The sequence below is a fragment of the Vigna radiata genome, chromosome 7 (assembly GCF_000741045.1).
Source record: "Vigna radiata var. radiata cultivar VC1973A chromosome 7, Vradiata_ver6, whole genome shotgun sequence".
In the NCBI taxonomy this organism is placed as follows: domain Eukaryota; kingdom Viridiplantae; phylum Streptophyta; class Magnoliopsida; order Fabales; family Fabaceae; genus Vigna; species Vigna radiata.
The window spans coordinates 16,417,071-16,437,649 of NC_028357.1; the positions used below are offsets into that span (position 1 = coordinate 16,417,071).

A 20,579-nucleotide genomic window follows, 5' to 3' on the forward strand; every position below is an offset into this window, starting at 1 on the left:
ATTAATTAAAGATTTTTATAGTTCATTTTTTTTAAGAAAAGCTTTCTTTTTAAGTTATCCAGTTCAAACTTTATTTAGAACTGCATTTCTAGAACTAGGACCATTAGACTGGGAGAGTCTCACCGACTTGAAAATTTGATAGAAAGGAACATTCTCCTTTTAATAATTTACTTTGGATAATTTAATTTTAATTATCAAATAAATTCTGATATTGTATGTTCACTTCATATATTTTTATCATAACAAATAATATTTAATTTTATTTAATAGTTGATTTTAGTTAATAAGAATGATAAATATATTTGTGCGTAGGTAGAGATCTGTTTTTGTTTGTTCTTACATAATTGAAAATTTTGAGAAGATTCTTCAAACTCTTTTTAGAGAAGACTTCTTATTCTTCAATCCAAAATATTTTAGTATATTTTAGTATTTGGATGGTAGTTGTATTTTAAACTGAAATATTTTAGGTTATAGTTTTTCAAGATTGAAAAAGAATGTGTTTACGGAAGAACTTTAATGTTTAAATTAGTCAAGTGCATTACATAACAATAGATATTGTAATAATAGATAGGTTAATCATTTTTGAGGTTCCTATTTATGCATAAATGTCTCAAATAGGTCATTTTATTATTTGTTTTTTATCTTAGTTAGGTATCTATTTGTATAAAATTGACTTAATTGCACTTTTGTCGTTAATTTGAGTGAACGATATTAACATTTTAGCCACATGGTATGCTTAGTTTGCAAATGTTAACTACGTGGCATATTGAAGTCGCATTACGTGGTATAATATGTTTTACCTAGTGGCATTATTTTATGTTTTAAAAAAGTAAAGATTAAAAAAGAGGTCTTGTACTAAATTGGGGATTATACAAAGTTAGGGTTTGAGGGGTTTTTTATTTTTGTTCAAAATTGGGGATCATTCAATCAAAGTAGTTGTTGATCTACAACATTAAGGTTTCGTTGTAGATCAAAATTGTTCTTTTGCGACGTAGGTGCCTGGGTTGCGAAAATCTCTTTCTCATCCAAAAATTAGGGTTTTCGAATTAGGGAAATCTTCCTCATGTATTTTTCTCTCTTTGTGATTGTTAACGCAAATAGGGTTTCACCCTTTCATCTGCGACGACACATAGCAACGCAATGGTGTTCATGTTATAATGATGACTTTCCCTATTGTGCGAAATTGCAGGTTCGTGGCTCGAAGAAATTGTAGGTTCATTCTTGTAGGTTCCATTCGCAGAGAAGATGAACTCGCGAACTGGGTTATGTTTTCTGATTGCAGGTTTTGAACCGTGATTTGGGTGCTTGAAGATGATGGAGGACACAAATCTAGTTCGTGAGACGCGATTAGGATTCACGGCGGTGGCGGTTTGTGTTTGATGTTTCTGGTTGGGGATTTTTCTGGGTTTATAGGTAAAGACGCAAAGGTGACGATTTGTGGTTGAAGGTGTGGTTGCTTGCACGATTCTCGTGATTTGGTGAAGGTTGGGTGAATCGCAACGGTGCTCTACGACGGCTTGCGGCAACTTTGTGATTTGGGTGGTGGCTTTCCTCCAACTACTTTCGTTACTTGATTCTGTGTAAAAAATCCCTAAATAATCCCTAATTTAGGATAAAATGTTTTATTTTAATTAAATTTTAGTTTTTTAAAAACTTAAAATAACTAAATTCAATGTTATGCGACTAACTTTGCCACGTGGTTAACATTTGCAAACTTAGCATGCCACGTGACTCATATGTTAACGTCGTTCACTCAAATTAACAACAAAGGTGCAATTGAGTCAATTTTACACGAATAAAGACCTAATTAAGATAAAAAATAATAGAAGGATCTATTTGAGACGTTTCTGCATAAATAGGGACATCGAAAGTGATTAAACCTAATAGATATGTCCCCTATTTACCTCGTGTATTGTGTTATTTATACTATATTTTATGTTTTTTCTTTTACCTAAATGGATCTGGTCTACGTGGTTAATTACCATGAGTAGTCTTTAATTAACCAATTTTGCTAATGATTCTTTAATCTTGATGTTAATATGATCAACATAATTAATGCTTGTCACGAAGGTTGCTTTAGCCGATATGTAGTCGGCTAAGTTGTCATGGTATGTCCTTATACCATAAGGGTCAAGTACATCTAAGCACAAGTAGTTGATGTACTCGCACACATGTGGTACACTTGCCCCCAGGCTTAATATGGATATACTTGAGTCTTGATGTTGTTGCCATGGTGTTGGTACCTGTTGACATTATGTGAGAAATTTTGGATTTATTTGGTCTTGTCCTATAGGTATAATAGTCCTCATGAGTAGTCTTTAATTAACCAATTTTGCTAATGATTCTTTAATCTTAATGTTAATATGATCAACGTAATTAATGCTTGTCACGAAGGTTGCTTTAACCGATATGTAGTCGGCTAAGTTGTCATGGTATGTCCTTATACCATAAGGGTCAAGTACATCTAAGCACAAGTAGTTGATGTACTCGGACACATGTGGTACACTTGCCCCTAGGCTTAATATGGATATACTTGAGTCTTGATGTTGTTGCCATGGTGTTGGTACCTGGTGACATTATGTGAGAAATTTTGGATTTATTTGGTCTTGTCCTATAGGTATAATAGTCCCCTAGAGGAGCATAGTGACGAAGAGGTTTGAATGATGGGATGTTAGGTTTGAATAAATGTGAGTGGTGAGTAGTTTTCAGGATCATAGGAAACCAAGCGAGAAAATCCTTAGAAAATCTCATAATTCTTTGTATTGTTTATATCCTCTTTTTGAGAGTTATCAATTTGTTTCTTTGCTCAAAACATAAACATTGTTTGTGTTATAAATTCTGAAGAAAATTAAAACACTTGGTGTTTAACTCAATTGAGTTAAAAAGTCTAGATTGTCTAGGGTTGGACCAGAAGTGGTAAGAATACTTGTAAACCAGGAGTGGTTAAACTCGAACTAGTCATATTGACTAGGTGAACCAAGAGTGATGAGAATACTCTTTATATATCTGAAGAGGTAAAACTCATGAAATCTTTTTAAAGATTAGTGGAACTCCTTAAGAGTTCTTAAGAAAGAACTAGACATAACTCAAGTTCAGTAAACCAATATAAAATTTGTGTTTTATTGCTTTTCTTCTTCAAAAGCTTTCTTAAAACTCCTTGTTAAACACTATCGTTTGAACTTATCCTTTGTCTATCAATCCTTTTAAAAACTATTACTTGTAAAAGGTTTTAAAAACACTATTTACCCTCCCTCTAGTGTTTTCCTGTGTTTCCAATACAAGCTACATTTGAATGAAAGCAATGATAAAGCGTTGTAACGTTGTAACATAGACCTGAATCTAACCAGTTACCAACAAAGCCTATGAAGTCTATCTAGGAGTCAAATCTGTGTCTAACGGTCATTTCTCAATAAGGCTATATAAAGAAGATCTACTAAAGAGAATAAGTTATTGAAGTTGAGGAAGGTGAAAATAGAAGAGAGAAAAGAACATGCTCAAGAAAGATCATTAAACAATGTCTTCACTCTACCTCAAGCATATATCGTCTGATGTTCTTCAACCTAAGAGGAAGAATCTCATATGTTTACATATTGTATTGTGTTGTACTTATCCTCTCCTTGAGAGTTATTCAAATTTGTATTTGTAATCAAACACTGAAGGTGTTTGCATCAAATCATTGTATTGAGCTAAACGTTCTAGTCAAGATTGACTAGGGAACCAAGGGTGGTTGACAATACTCGGTTGTAAACCAGGAGTGATTATAACCCTTGACAACCAAGAATGGGTAAACTCAAACTAGTCAAGATTAACTAGGGATACCAAGAGTGGTTAGAATACCTGGATACTAAAAGTGGTTAGAATACCTGGATACTAAAAGTGGTTAAACTTGGACTAGTTAGGATTGACTAAGGGAACCGGGAATGGTTTAGAATACTCATATTAATCAGGATTGATTAGGGGACTAGGAGTGGTGATAATACTTGCAACCAGGAGTAGTGGTAATACTTGAAACTAGGAGTGGGTTAAACTCAGTTGTAATCTTGAATAAGATTAGTGGAACCTTTCAAGAGTTCTTGAGGGAGACTAAATGTAGCTTAGGATGAGTGAACCAATATAAAAACATGTGTGTTATCATTTTCTTTATTTGAAATGTTTTCTTTACAAAAGATTTTTGAAAGTTGTATTCAAACAACACCTCCTCCCCCCCTTTTCAGTGTTTTCCTACCCTTTCGAGTACTCACTCAATTTCTCTCATACTCACTTTATATATTCATATATTTTATGCATTTACTGACTTAAGAGTCAAAGAATATTTTGCAGTTGGATTGTTCGTTCCATGATCAACATTTCTACGTCATCTTAAAGGATCCATGCTTCTTTTTTTTTTCCAGTAAGACAACTCCTATAATTTTTTTGACTCAATATTTTGACTCAATAATAATAATAATAATAATTATAATTATAATTGTGAGGGTAATAATATGTGAACTGCAACAACCTAAAGTATAATAAAAAATTGCACTAAAACAAGTTGAATGATAAAAGAATATACTTTTTCGAATTAAAAACACAATGATAATAATAATTTTAGCATATTTAAGTTTTTTTTTTTTCACTAAGCATATAATCTTAAATGTAATAAAATTAAAAGGTGCGTAATTTTGAATTCCTAACTGTATTTGTGGGGTTTGGTTTTAAGGCCAAACCCAAAGGGGAAAAGAGGGTCATAATGAGTATCTCCAACATTCATTGGTAACTGATCAACACTTTTGAACCATGTCCTTGGAAGCTTTCCTCTAAAACCATAGTCACCAAACAAAACATCAGTCACACCATTTCCCTCAGTACCAGGAAGCCAAGCAGCAACCAGAGCATCAATTTTCTCAACATATGGTTCTATAACCAAAGGACGACCAGAGATTATCACAGTAACACACTTCACTCCTCCACACACATTTTTTATGGTTTCTGGCCCAGCTGCAGAGATTGTCAAATTCAAGCTATCACCTTTTGTTTCAGCATATGGTTTCTCTCCAACTACCACAATGCCATATGAAAAATTATTAGACTTCACATAGTCCAAATCAGGATTCTCCTTGTACACTACCTCAGTATCTTTATCAACCGTGTTTTTGATAGCACTGAGGATTGTTGTACCTGTAAATCACATAGGCCTTGTTAATATTGTACTTTTATCAAACTATACAAAAGGGAAAGATGTTTTCAGGAATCTATAATATACCTTTGGTGACATTATTTCCAGTAACTCCTTGCCATTCGATGGTCCAACCACCACATTGATATCCTAGATTATCAGCATGGCTTCCAGCAACTAGTACCTTTGAAGCCCTTTTAGGAAGAGGGAGAACTGGTTGTTTAGGGTTTTCACCATTCTTCAATAAAACCAAGGATTTCCTCACAGCTTCCCGAGCCAATTCTCTATGTTTCTATCAAGGTACATTGTCAAATCGATTTTATCAACATATATGCAAAAACATAGTTGGTGGGTAAACAATATACAGATGTTTCACTACTAACAAACCTTCCTCCCAAGATGGTGAACTAGGTTATAATCAGCCAACGGATTCTCAAAAAGGCCTGCAACAAACTTTACCCTTAAAATTCTCCTTACTGCATCATTAATTCGGCTCATTGGTATGGCATTACTTTTCACCAATAAGGTTAAGCCATCTATGAATTCTGTGTAATTAAAGGGAACCATTACCTATAACATTACCAAAGCAAGTCTTAGAAGATGATACAAGGTAAATGAAAAACCATTCAAGTTTGTACTTTAAACTCATACTTTACCATGTCAATTCCAGCAGTGATTGCAGCATAAATGGAATATGTGTAGTTAGCATGAGGAGGTGTAGTGATCTTATCAATCCCCTTCCAATCTGATATGACAAAACCCTAGAAAAAACCAACAAAATTTAGGGCTCGTTTACTATGTCAATTTGCTATTTTGAATTAAATGAAGCCTTGAGAAGTTGAGTGTTACCCTAAAGCGTAATGAGTTTTTGAGAAAGTCTGTGATTAGATTACGATTGGCATGCATCTTTTCTCCATTCCAGCTTGAATAAGAGACCATGACAGTGGAAACACCCTTGATGATTGCATTATAATAGGCTGGCATGTGAATGCTAAGCAATCCATGTCTGCTTATCACTGTGTTGTTCTCATTGATTCCCTTTATAGTTCCTCCATCCCCAACATAATGCTTTGCAGAGGCTATAACTTTTCGCCTATGCAAACAAATGACAGTATATGTTAATACCAACACCTAGAAAAGCTTATCACAGAGAGAAACAAAGGGGATAATGAAGTTCTTACTTTCCAGCAACATATGGAACACCCTTTTGGGAGTTTGCTGGGATATCACCTTGTAGACCTGGAATGATCTCAGTCATAGCTTGAACTACTTTATGGTCTTCACTATAACTTTCATAACATCTTCCCCACCTGGGATCTCTACAAACCTATACCTCATATCATATTAAGATAAGGTTATAATTGAGGCCAAATGAATATTATCATTAGATGTTGATGATAAAATTATTTAGTAGAATGTTCTTAGTTACCGCTATGCAAGGTGCAAAAACATATTGAATTCCAGTAGCTCTAACTTCCAGAGCAGTTGCTGCTCCAATTCTCCTCACTAGTTTAGGATCTCTGTTTATTTATAAATAAACTTCATCAAGATACATAAGTATAGTATTAATTTTTGAATAACACTAGTAACTATTCTCTCTCACACTTTTATAGTAAGATAATTTATTTGCTTCCAAAAATTTAGGAAAATGATATTTTTTAACACCATTTTGACACCATTTTGACACTGTACACATGTCAAAATGTGGTTGGACGATTTCAAATTAAAAAAAGTTGAGGAAAGAACATATTTGGAAGAGAAAAACTAATTTTTTTTTTTTTTAATTTGAAATCATCCAACTATATTTTAACGCGTATGTAGTGTCAAAATGGTATCAAAATATATTTTTGAAAAATTTATAACCAAAAAAGTATAAATAGTAGACAACTATTGTACGGTTGAAAGTTTTGTTTTGAAAGAAATGTGTCTCAATACTTAGAAAAAATTTGGATAAAAAGAATATGCGGTGGATAAAAGAAATAGAAAAAATATTTTAAGTGTTAACATGTGATATAATTATAATTTACAAAAAATATTTACAAATCAAATAGAAAATATTTACAAAAATTATAAAATTTACAAATCAAATAGATTAACTCTATTTAATTTGCAAATAGATATTTTTCTAAAAAAGTCTTCGTTTTAATTAAGAGCTGCTTTTACTAACCTATAGATATTTTTTTACACTTACCTAGATGCAAAGAAAGAACTTTGAATTTGACAAAAAGTATGAATGCATAAGATAGAGATAGTTTACCTGGTAGCACCTAACCCAACATTGTGAGGAAAAATTGTTGCATTATATACATTATTATTGCCATGAACAGCATCTATCCCATATATCATAGGAATTCCCAATCTAGTTGATAAAGAACCTTTTTGAAAATCATTCACCATTTTTATCCAATCCTCTGCAGAAGCTTGTGGCTTTGGAACACTGCTTCCCCCACTTAGCACACTCCCTACCAAAACCACAAACCATATAACAAAATAATTAAATCAAAATACCCAACAAATAATACATATGGTTAAGATAAACTTTAACTTGACTTTAATTCAATCTCCATAAACTAACGTGTAAGGTAAGATTTACATAATAATTTTTTCATTCAAAAAGTTGAGCTTACCAATATAATAGTTGTTCATGATTTCTGCAGAAGCAACTTTACGTTCAATCTGTGTCATCTGACCAATTTTCTCCTCTAAAGTCATTCTGTCCATGAGATCCTTGATTCGAACATTCAGAGGTTGTTTTGGATCTTTATATTTCAAATACTTTGCTTCATTTGTGGCAACACAACAATGCAAGAGCATAAGTAGCCCCATCAGAAAGATTCTGACTTTCGCCATTCTTTTTTCTTCTTCTCAGTGCAACTTCACACCCAGAGAGATTAGAACTAGGTTGAGGTCAGTGTTACAATCATGAAAACGCAAACAGAAAGAAATCAATCCCAATGGAAAGTTGTAGATATGAAGAACACAAACAAAACAAAAGCAAAATACAATCTAACTGTAAAGGAAAGTGAAAAGACAAACATAGAAGAAGAAGAAAACCTTGTTCTTAGTGTGCAACTTTGTGTGAATATCTAGAGAGAAACTAAGGTAATACTGCTCTTGTTTTGTAACTTCTTCAGTCTTCCTTAAGGTAACATTAATTAGAAAACAAAACATTATAGAGATAAAATAAGTATAAGATCTTACCTTTTTTTTAACTTTAGTTTTTCAATTCCACATTTCTATTTTTTATTAAATTAGAGTAATTTTACTACATATATCGGTTTAATTCTCACCCTTTTTAATAATTTGATTTACTTTTTATATTTTTTAAAATTACGTATTTGTGTGAGTTTCCGCTTGTAACTACCACTAAAAGTTCAAGAGCATAGACGACTCTATATGTTCTCTTCTCCTTTTCTTCACAACAATAAAAAAATATATGCAATTAAAATTAATTATTATATTACTTATTATAATGAAGAAATGGTTATTAAATTTATACTGAAATTATAAAAAAAAACATGTTCATGAAAAATTATATTTTGTTAATTTCATAATATATAATAAGAATAGTTGTAAATTTTTAATACGGTAGTTCTTTTTAAAAATAAAATTCTCTATTAATAAGGATATAAATGATAAAATAATATGTAAAGAAATAATTATAAAACAAAATATATAATATACAGTTATATAGATCGTATATTGGATGTTAGTCATATTATACTTTACTACTATGCTATACTATACTATTATATATGCTATGCTATACTATACTATACTATACTATACTATTCTATACTATGCTATACTATATGTTAGTATGTGTTTGATTATAGTGTGGGGAAATGGATAACAAACTCCTCAATTTTTTTTTTTAATAAAACCTCCACCACAATTACACAATCAAAACTCAGCATCAAGCTATTATAACTTGGAGAAAAATAAAATAAAATATATATATATATATATAAATAGAGAGAGAAAGAGAGAGAGGTATATAACTCTCACTATCAGTAGTTTTTAATGCAATATTTATATTATTAATTGTTTTTAGTTAAACAAATCTATCTAATGTTTCTCATATATCCATTCTCTTTTAAAACAAAATGATATAAAGTTTTAAAATCAAATATCACGAGACGAAAATTATTATATAACGTTTATTTTGGTTAAATATTCTTAAGTATCTTTATTTTAATTTAATTTTTGGAATTTAATTAAGTTTGCTCTAATTCTATTTCAGGATGTTGTATTAATTTGTAAGGAATCTAATTCCAAAAATCTGATAAGATGCAGTTGCCTTTATAACACTCCGTATTAATAGAATTTATTTACTAATTATTGGTATATTAAGTATAAAAACTACATAAGCATGTTTCATGAAAATTTTCAAAATCATTATATTTAAACGAAAGTAATAACATAAGTATTTTTTATTATCTATACCTGCCTATTTCATTATTGATATCTCTCACTTATAATATTTTTTGTTCATATATAATATATAATCATGGTAAATAAATAAAATCATAATAGACAAAAAAAAACAAGGATAAGTTACAATTAGTTAAGATTATACTAATAGTTATATATTATAGTCCTAATAAAATATATATATAATTATATTCACACATCAACTTCATAATACAAATAAAGAAATATTACAATCATAAAGGCATTTGTGGAACTTCCATACTCACCATACATAACCTCTTAATGACTTAATGTATTGATTAGAATCTCGAACCTGCACATGTTATAGTCACCCTCACCTTTCAAGGGCTTCATCATTTCATGGCCACATCTCACACCATGGAGTATAACAAGGTAAATCACCTCATTTTTAGATTTAACCCTCAATGTTAAATCTACTCATGACAACCTCCTTCAAATTTCATCCTAAGTATCTTCCTCTACATGTCCAATACTTATGAGTTAGGATAGTCTCACTTCAAACTTTGACATTAATGCAATCCACATATAATCCAAATTCTAATATTCCCACTCTAGGAATCACTACTCTCTCATTCCACATTATTCATATAAAACCAAAGTAAAATACAACTACTTCAAAGTACAAACACAATTCACACATAGTTCATACATCACATTCTCATACGATCTTAAATAATCACACCATGTCATACATACGCAATTTTAACCCAACCTAAACTCTTCACATAGCATAAAATCACTTATTATTTATTTTAATTGAAATGTTAATAATTCATTATTTATTTTCTATTGCATTAGCATAATATTCAAATACAACATTACTAATAATCATATAAAAAAAATTATAACCACAGACCTCTAATCAAAGCTCTCAATAGTCAAAGTGAAGATTGATATATCTAGTACCAGTTCTCAAAACTTCAACTTAATCAAATGGTTAACCAAACGAAAATCAAAATTTTACCAAGATTAAAATAAAGCGGTGCTCAACACCCCACACTTGGAGTCTAACGCCAAATGTGTGTGTGTGTGTGTGTGTGTGTGTATATACATATATATATATATATATATATATATATATATATATGTATATAATAAATTGGTCTTATCTCTAGTCGATGTGGGACTTTCAACACACCTCATTCACACCGAGGTATAGACATCTCATGCGTGATAGTACAAATTAGGTGGTCCAATAGTGGCCCGACAACGGGTGGAATAGAAATGCCCAAGAAACAAGAAATATCGCTAGGATAGGCTTTAAACCATGGCTCTGATACCATATTAGAAAGTGAGTCTAAGCCTAACTCAACCCCACAAAACTAGCTTGTAAGGTAAGGTTTACACCTCACTTATATATTATAAATTGGTCTTATCTCTAGTCGATGTGGGACTTCCAACAACTCATTGTAGACTTTGCAAATAAAGTTGATTGAGTATCTTGGGAACCATTTTTTTTTACAATATCCAGTAGTACACATATTGATGTCATATTTAGGTTTCATATTACCTATGCCTAATTGTCATTTTAACTATAATGTCAATTTTTTTAAAATGATTTAAAATGACATCAAATTTCTATGAAATAGACAACTCAATTACAAATCATAAGACAACAACATATTAGAAACCCTCAATCTCGTCTACCCAACAAGAATTTCACTAAGTGAGAAATCATGACTATATCTCAGGATGCAATCACAATGTTCACTATCAAAACTTACATGTATAACCCAATCAAACTTTTCATCAATGTTCGTCAAAAGATATTTAAATGAAAATGCTACATTATGTTGCAGTCTTAAGACAATGTTTAAATTATAGAACGCACGCTCAATCCTGCTTATAACTAAACAGACAATTAAGTAGAACTAAGAACTTTTACATATATGTTAGAATTAATTAACGAGTAAAAAAGTGCATATTTTATATTGTATTATCCAAATACATAACCTTGTATGCCCATGACTTAACAAAATTTCCCTTGTGTAGAATGATCTATACATTACTCACATATTCAAAAAATAGTGATCATGGTATGCAAACAACTTCAAAATGTTTTAGACACCTAGCAAATGAATAACAATTTTCACAATCTATCACAGTTCTCCATGCATTCGTAATAAGTTTTCATGCCTTCACAAAATCAACTAAAATTTTACACTTTGCTTTAACGTTCTTATTAACGTGGAATTGACACAAATAGTTCAAAAGCTCCAGAAAAGACAATATTGATTAAAGTCTTTGTCTTTATAACAATAATTTTAGGGAGCACATCTAATTTAGAAAACAACCCTCTAAGTCTTTCTAGAATCCATATAAACTTGGTTTCTCATTCACTTCCTATATAACATCACGAAACCAATAAAGAAAGTTAATTTGTTGACATCACATATCTTCTCTCAAGCAATGCAACTTATCTTTGTTGGTTTTATAATTGTTGTCCATCAATAATACAAAGCTAAATGTATTGAACAATTTAAATGAATCGAACAATTTAAATGAATCGTGATGTTTCCAAAAGTGTCGCTTATAATTTGTGCAAACTCATTACACCTACTTTATTAATTATACTTGTCATGTTCTAGCAACATGTTGCATTTCAGTTTTAGACCCTCTTAGTGATATCTTGTATGCATATCTTTCATTGAACAATTACTTTACTATTGTGACATTGTCCTTATTATTTGTTTTAAAGTAATATATTTGTCGACTTCACTAGAATTTTTGTCATGTCAACAACCATGGAATGCCCATAGCAACTTATGAGTGACTAATAAATGTCTTAGTCAATTCATAACCCAAAAGTATAATCACATTTTTTTTACCAATTATAATTGTCTCCAAATCATGTTTGTATTTTTTATGCTTATCACCTTTAACAACTGAACAAGATATATATCTTTATTTTCTATTATTCATTAATTTTATCAAACCTCAATATCATAATCATAAAATCAAGTTCAAATATCACCCTATACAGCTACTGAAATAAGTCATCATATATACCAAATACTTTTACAAATAAATCACAACATAGTTACATCAAATGTCAGATTTATTATAAAATTCAATAAAACATATATATGCTCAATCTATTATAAAAGATGTAACATAATCTCCTCTAACTACTTCATTCATTATTTCAAATCCTTATATATCTAATAATTTATCTACTTTATTAAAAATTATGATCTAATATTGAGATTTCATCTTTAAATTCAACCATGCATCACCTTATAAAAAAAGAAATAAAATGTTTGTAAAGTTTTAAAAAACTAAATTTTGTATCTCTAGAATACAATGTACATTTTAGAATATAAAATTTTATATTTTACATAATATTCCAAAATGAAAATTTTCTGAAATACAAAATTTATATTTAAAATGCACAATTTGAAATGTGTGAAAAAAAAATATATATAAGTCTCCATAATGCACAATCCGAAAGTTAAACAAAAGGAAAACCATAAACTCACCTATGGAACGCTGCCACTTCCCAAGAAGACCACCTTTAATCACCACCACTAAACTCTACCAACCACCAATAATCACTACTAATAAATCACATTAACAACACTTTAACACTCCCACTTCTTATAACTTTTACCATAAGGCTAATTTAGTAATTTTGATAGTTTCAAACTTACAACAGTTCATGTAGAAAGCAAGATGGTGCAGGAAGCAATTGCCTAGATACAATTACCAAAAATAATATATATATATATATATATATATATATATATATATATATATATATATATATATATATAAAATATACACACACTTTGGGCCTTCTATACGGTCCTCCTCTTTAACCAATCTAGCCCAAGAGTTAACAATTATATGAAGATTATTTTTTTCCATGTTTATTTTTTTATCTCGGCAAATGTTAAAATTCCTATGTTATTCTTGTTGTACATAAATTTTCGCACCTTTACATTTATCTGGTGGAAGATAGGAAGAGTAGAGAGAAGAAATACAGTTAGAGATGTGCAAGAATAATTTTGTCTTTTTACATACTCCTACGGGGTGCAAAAAGAAATCCAGTTGTAGGAAAAAGCACTCTCCTTCCTCCAAACGGTGATGTTGATAACAGATAAACTTTGTTTCAGTGATCATTATCCACATCACTTCACATCAACCATGGCTGCCTCATCCACCATCAACAACTTCCTCTCTTTCTTCTTACCCACAAAACCTCCGCCACCCTCTACACCGCCGCCGATCCAATTCAACCCCACCACTTCTTCTTCCACTCACAAACCCTCACAACTCCTAATTGCGCAATATGACCCTTCTTCTTCTTCTACTTCTTCTTCTTCTTCTTCTTCTTCTTCTTCTTCTTGCTCTGAATTGTCCTCTGTGATATGCCCCTCCATGGCGTACACGAACACGCTCTTCTTCCAGTCAGCGTACAACGTGCAGGTGGTGGTGGCCGAGGACGAGCCCGAGGAGCGCCTCCTCAACAGGTTCCGCAGAGAGGTGTTGAAGGCCGGTGTCATTCAGGAGTGTAGGCGGAGGAGGTACTTCGAGAACAAACAGGAAGAGAAAAAACGCAAGTCGCGTGAGGCTGCCAAACGTAACCGCAAAAGGTAGTCCCTTCCTTTTTTTCATGTCATTGCTGCAATGTTATGCAAGAAGTGCTTGGTAGATTAGAAACACAAAAATAAAATTTGATTTCTCCAAATTAGTTTGTGCATGAGTTATTCGAGTTATGTCATTTGTCTTGGAAGAGAGGGAATAAACCTTGAAAGGATTTGCTACAAAATTCACCCCATAAAAGGCTCCCCAAATGTTAATATAGGCCATTCTGTGGATTTGGACACCATCAATATAGTGGAGACTTATAGCTACATTGAAGTGTGACATATGGAAGTACATATCTATTCACTAGTCTATTTTTTTTTTTTTTTTTTTATGATTGTATCTAAAATGAACAGAACTTGTAGTATTAGTGTGTATATACATCGAAGTGTAGATTTTGTGAGAAGAGGAAGAGTTCTATGAAATTTCCCCACTAGATACTTTAAGTCAGGCAATGAAGGTTACGTGAATGTCATGTGCAATAGGGAGGTTTCTGCCTGAGGGCCATTATAGTGATTTCAAACGAAACTAAGTTTATCTAAATTTTGCAATGTAGAGCATAACCTAAGAAACTGACATTATTAAAGTGCAGAAAACTAAAGTGCAATGAATTAAAGGGCAAGAACATTAAAGAACAAGAAAATTAAATTGCAAGAACATTAAAGTAATTGCAAAAAATATAAACAAATCAACTTCAAATTCAAGAACAAAACAAAACAGACTGAAAATCTTTTGATGTTGATTTGATCTTGATTCTGTAAGTTGATCTTCAGAGAATTGTAAAAAACCTAAAGAAAGAGGAGAGAAAAGAAAAAAACTAAAAACTCTTAAACTTTGCAATTGATTTCTCTGTGTAGCTTTTAGCACATTAGAGGTCTTATATGGCCTCTGAAATCTGAAGCTAAAGTGGGCCTAATCTGAGCTCTAATTAAGCTCTTAACCCCAACTACAAAAGGTCACCCAATACAAAGAAATACCTAATCCAGGTTTTGTTTACAATTTTTCAGCAAATTTGTCCCAGCTTTTAAAAAGTGGAAATGAGCTAAAAACAGAAATAAAGCATTTCGAAAGTATATCACTATACAATAAAGTTATAAAAGGTGTGTACAACATAAGTATTATCAGCCGTGTGACCTATGAAATTAAGTCTAGAAAATAGTGTACTTCTTCACACAGGTTATTCATTTATCTTTCTTATGTACCAATTGAGATGATAGTCTAATGCACAAGACAGCCCTCTTTCTTTTCCTGAAGTGTCATATCCATTCATACACCATTGAGAGAATGATGCTTGTTCCCTTTCAATGTTATGGAGCTTTTTACTGTCCAATGTTGTCTGCGGTTGGTTGAATGGTGTAAATTTCTTTTGCTTATTTGCTATTTGCTGGCCTCTAGAATGGAATGGCTCACAAATTTTATTTTTGTGGTTAGATATATCCATTAGCAAATATTAGTTTAATTTTGATACTTTTTCTGGCTGACAACATTTCAGGCGCCCCATGTCAAAAACTGCTGTACAGAAAAAACTGGATGTCCCAGCAACCAAGAGAGAAGATGAGGATAACTGGGATCTACCTGATGGAGATACTCTGTATTAATGCTTTCATCCCCGAAGTTCTGTAGCTTTCTTTGATTTCACTGCATGTAAGTTTTGTTGAGTAGAATGTGCTCTTGGGTGGATTTTCTATGGCGTTGAATTTAATATTATGTAACTTTGTGCATCCTTATTCAGTTCACTGTTTGGCAATTTGGGAAGACAAAAAATAGTTTTAAAAATTACGAAGTTGCTGGTAATAACTTTATAAGAAAAATATTAGAAAAGCCTTTTCTAAAGAATAACATTTTACTCAAAATATTAGAAAAACCTTTTCTAAAGTTCATTACGCACATGGATGTATTTCTATTATATGACTTAACCTTGTGTATGTATAATTTCTAAAACACTCAAATACATTAATTTAAATTTATTTTATTTTAAATTATTTTATTTGGATAAGACAATTCAAATTTAGTAAATTTAAGTTTTATATGTATAAAATATTTTAATTAATATCAAATTAAAATATTTGATTTAAATGTCAAATAATTGTTAAAAAATCAAAAAATTAAATATTCATAATCTTTTTGTCATTCAATGCCCACAGTAATTGTTTTATTTGAGTACAGTTATATAGGTTGATATTAATCAAGGTTATTTCATGATGTTGACACTTGAGAGGGTTTTTTGCCAATTTTTTTTATTGACGTCTGATTATAAATTTTCCTAATAAACATTGGTAAACACTAGAAAATAAATCTAAGAAAATTATTGACAAAATAACATTCCTATTGATGATAAAAATAAATAAAAATATTGGAGACATCGACAACAATAAAAAAAATCTCAAGTGACGTTTATTGAAAAAAAAAATCTAATTTACATTTATAAAAGAAAAGTCTTCCTGAGATGTTGAGAAAAACTTTAATTAATATTGAGCAAGGAATAACACGTACAATAAAATAAAAATCTAACAACTTAAATTACAAAAAAAAAAAAGAAAAAAGAAAAAACTCCTATTAACATCAATAAAAATATTATAGTCGATATCAATTAAAATATAGCCATATTGACAATGTCCCAGTCTTATTTAAGTTGATGACACTCTGTCTAAAATTGATATAAGATCTCAATCTTATTATGTTCATGACACTCTGGCTAAAATTGATAAAAGAAGAAACTATAAAAAACAAAACAAAAATTTGATTGATATAAGAAGAAACTTTATAAAGCAAAACATAAATTTGAGAAAGCGAAGGTTTTCAAATTTTTACCTTTTAGATGGAATTTGAAATCCCTATCTAAATTTAAGAATTCATTTGCTCAAATTATATTTTTAATTTCTTTCACAATTTCTTACTCAAACATTTAATTTCTTTTACAATTTCTTACTTAAACTCTATATTTTATCGTAAAACATTTAATATTCTTTACAAAAAAAATAACTCGTGAAAATAAGAAAATAACACAGGAACGGATGATTGAATTATGTTTTAAAATTTTCATAATTTTTGCTTGTATCGTTTATGGAAACAATATTGGATGACACGAAGATGTACTTAAATAGTGTATAAAATGATTTTGTTAAGTTTAGTTTTAAAATTTTTCTTCAATACTGAATATTTTTACATTGGTTCATTTGAACATATAAATTATGTTCAATTATTGACCATAATTAATCTTTCCCAAATCATTTTTGTTCAAAAAAGTATTCTTTCAAAGCCACTCCTAATTAATACGAGTATTTTTTTAGTTTTTAAAAACTCCTAGCTGACCCATTCAAATATTCTTTTTAAGTTATTTTTGTCTCAATAGAACATATTTTATACATACATTTATAGTTTTTTAATACAACACTTGTCATTTGCTTTATTTAAATTTTTTTAGTTTATTTTCTTGCATTAGTAATAAATTAGGTTATCATGCATATGATTTCTTTAATTTTATATTTTTAGCTAATTTGACCTTTATTTGTAGATATCACTTTTAGCTTATTCTAGTAGCATTAAGTTCTACACTTCTAAGGCTTCAAATGGATTTGGATCCTATGTTACTTTTTTCAATTTTTGTAAGTTAAGGCAGATTTTCTGAAAATTGTAAAGAGAACCCTATGGATTTGATCTTTGCTTCTTTTATTTTACATGTTTTTAACTTTTAGACCTAATTAGAGCTCAAATTAGGAAATTAGGTCAAATGCTTCCGTTTTCAAAGCCTAAATAAAGCCTAATTATGCTTAAAACAAGACTCATAAAACTCATTGGCTTAGTTTTTGGAAATTTAGAATTCCTTCTTTTCTCTCATTTTTTTCTTGATTTTTATTCTCCTTTTCACTACATTGTTTTCTTCCCTAATGGATAACTAAATATATGAAGATGAATTTACAGAATTAATATCAAATAAACTAAATTGAGTTTTGATTCGATCCTTCTTTACTCCCATTTTGTTCTTCTCTAATTGAATTTTGGTTTTTCTTTGTGATATCAAATTGAATTTCTGATTTTAGAATCAAATTAGAATCAATTGAATCTTAATTTGATAGTTAAGTACACATTGGATTGAATAATATTAAAATTTAAATCATATAAATAAGTTTAGTCGAATGAACTCCAAATGATCTGAAAATTTGTTGGAAGGATAAAAAAATTATGAAAACCCTTCAAAAAAATTTCAACTCAAAATTCAAAGTCTAACTATTTTAAATACTTTTGCAAAATTTGAAAAAAAAAAAAAAATAAATTAACAAAAAATAGAAAATGACCTTTTTTTTTGGAAAATGTAGGATTAGCTATGTCGGCTACCATGATATCGAGAATTTTTTTTGTATCCTAAATCGATGTATGATATTGCCAAAAACTGCCAATTGGATCAAAAGTTAGAGTTATTTAAAGATCTGCAATCCAAATAATTTTTAAACTTCTTATTCACCCAAAATAAGGATCCTCAGATTATTTTCCCTGAAATAGGAGTTCCTAGGAGTGGTTAAAAAAATTTTCAATAAAAAATAATAACTATAGCTATCAAAACAAAAAAATTATAAGTAAATAGTTAATACTGGATATATGTATTTTTGTGTTGTGGATACTCGTTTTTATATATAGGTTTGTTTTTGTTTCTGTGATATGGAATGCTTATAGAAATAGAACAATCAATTTTTTAAAAACAAGACAGACTTTAAAAAAAGGTTGTGATAAAAATGAGGCAGAAAATGGTATATTGTCTCGGTTCTGGTTCCAACAGAGACAATAGACCTTTTAAATTAATTAATTTTAAGAGTATATGGCAACAGTTTCTCAAATAACATAGGTCATAAACCCAATTTTTTTCTTTTTTTGGTTTACTGTTTCGATTTTTTTAAACCACGGAAAAATCATGACCTTTTTTGCTTCAGTTATTTTGAATCAAGGTCAAAAACCATTGTCATAACCTCAAAATAACCTTTGTCATATCAATTCATTGCACTAGTGTAGGTTGGAACATCACTCAATGATGGATCCCTGTTCTCCTCTTTGCAACAAAATCTTCAAGGGGAATTGGAAAATTATTAAACTCTCCAAGCTTCTAAAATGAAAAATGTTGCTTTTCCAAGGATCTTTAAAGAACTAGATGAAGATTATTCCTACATACCTTATGTACAAGAATAAAGCATTTAAGCATAACTCATAATTTTCCATAGGTTCTTCTCCTTGATCATTTTGTTTGGAATCACTTGATCGAAGTACCTACAAAATTTTCCATCATAACTCATAATTTTGTAGCAAAATGCTTCTTCTCCTTATTATGAGAATTCCTTCCATGCTTCAAGTTCTTCTTCTATGCTCTTCTTATGTTATAGATGCAAGACTCAATTAGAGGTCCGATTAGAGGCCCAATTAAGATTTAACACTAACCCAGTTATAACTTTAAAAAATCTTAAAAATTACAAAGACATTAGAAACTATACAATTCTACAAGACTAAAATTTTTTCTTAGTGTTCTATTCAACATAGAAGCGTCTTGATGAGTGAATATTCATCTTTTTCTATCATTTTAGCAGCCATGGGTTTTGTGTTGGATAGTTTCCATTACTTAAACTGCTTCTCCAAATAGTACTAGTGCCAATAGTCTCAATAGAAACTAAGACACTATGCTTAATGATTCAGAAATCTTATTAAAATTTTAGTGGATGAATCTTCAGACTAATTTTCTAGTAAATGGACTATCAAACAACAGAAAATTCTGGTCAGTATTAGAAGAAGGTGCATGTTACCACTAGATCATCCATAAAATAAACAATGATTTGTGAGCCAATATCAGCATGATTCATAGTTTAAAGAGATAATCTAGTTGTTAATTTATTGGCGGCTTAGTGCTAACAATGAAGTATTTTACTTATATCATAACTGAATTATACGTTGGATTTATTCAGAGATTTACTAGAAAGATACAAACACTAACGAGGAATTGACATCACTTTCTATACAAAACTTTAAAACAAAGAATTAATAGATCTTTCACCTTTATATAATGTTCTATTTTCTTATTTTTATCTAAAATGAGACCTAAACTTACATTTGGATTCCTAACACTATATTTCAATACACTTAGAAAATTCCCAGAACTGTTCATAATAGGCTGTAACACTGTAGTGTGGTTCAAATGTTTTGGTGCGAACAAGTCTTAGCCAGATAGGACTTAATTGTCTGAATTTTGTACCTTAGATCTGAACCAAGCACCAAAAGCCTGAATTCATGGCACAATTCATGATAACTCCAAAACGCAACACATGATCCAACACCACAACATTTGGACGCGAAGAATAGACAAAACTTGAGTTGTCGCTATTTGTGGTTATTGTTTGAGGTGGCA

At 30.3% G+C, this 20,579-nt stretch overlaps 2 protein-coding genes across 2 annotated transcripts; one reads left to right on the forward strand and one right to left on the reverse strand.

Moving 5' to 3' along the window:
- Positions 1 to 4,669: 4,669 nt before the first annotated feature.
- On the reverse strand, positions 4,670 to 8,005 carry LOC106766126 (beta-glucosidase BoGH3B-like). The gene is made up of 9 exons (XM_014650882.1): positions 7,783 to 8,005; positions 7,413 to 7,617; positions 6,585 to 6,675; positions 6,337 to 6,482; positions 6,005 to 6,248; positions 5,812 to 5,916; positions 5,543 to 5,725; positions 5,243 to 5,447; positions 4,670 to 5,157 (listed from the first exon to the last, which is right to left on the reverse strand). The coding sequence occupies exons 1-9, from the start codon at positions 8,003 to 8,005 to the stop codon at positions 4,670 to 4,672; spliced, it is 1,890 nt and encodes a 629-aa protein (XP_014506368.1).
- Positions 8,006 to 13,693: 5,688 nt separating this feature from the next.
- On the forward strand, positions 13,694 to 15,933 carry LOC106765493 (30S ribosomal protein S21, chloroplastic). Its single transcript, XM_014650139.2, has 2 exons — positions 13,694 to 14,205; positions 15,690 to 15,933. The coding sequence occupies exons 1-2, from the start codon at positions 13,697 to 13,699 to the stop codon at positions 15,793 to 15,795; spliced, it is 615 nt and encodes a 204-aa protein (XP_014505625.1). The 5' UTR covers positions 13,694 to 13,696; the 3' UTR covers positions 15,796 to 15,933.
- The last annotated feature ends 4,646 nt before the right edge of the window (positions 15,934 to 20,579 follow it).

Coding starts and splice junctions, on each gene's coding strand:
- LOC106766126 (XM_014650882.1), bottom strand. CDS start 8,005: ATGGCGAAAGTCAGAATCTTTCTGATGGGGCTACTTATGCTCTTGCAT. Junction 6,249..6,336: donor GTTCCATATGTTGCTGGAAA/GTAAGAACTTCA, acceptor TTGTTTGCATAG/GCGAAAAGTTATAGCCTCTG. Junction 5,726..5,811: donor TCACTGCTGGAATTGACATG/GTAAAGTATGAG, acceptor GTAATGTTATAG/GTAATGGTTCCCTTTAATTA.
- LOC106765493 (XM_014650139.2), top strand. CDS start 13,697: ATGTTGATAACAGATAAACTTTGTTTCAGTGATCATTATCCACATCAC. Junction 14,206..15,689: donor GCCAAACGTAACCGCAAAAG/GTAGTCCCTTCC, acceptor ACAACATTTCAG/GCGCCCCATGTCAAAAACTG.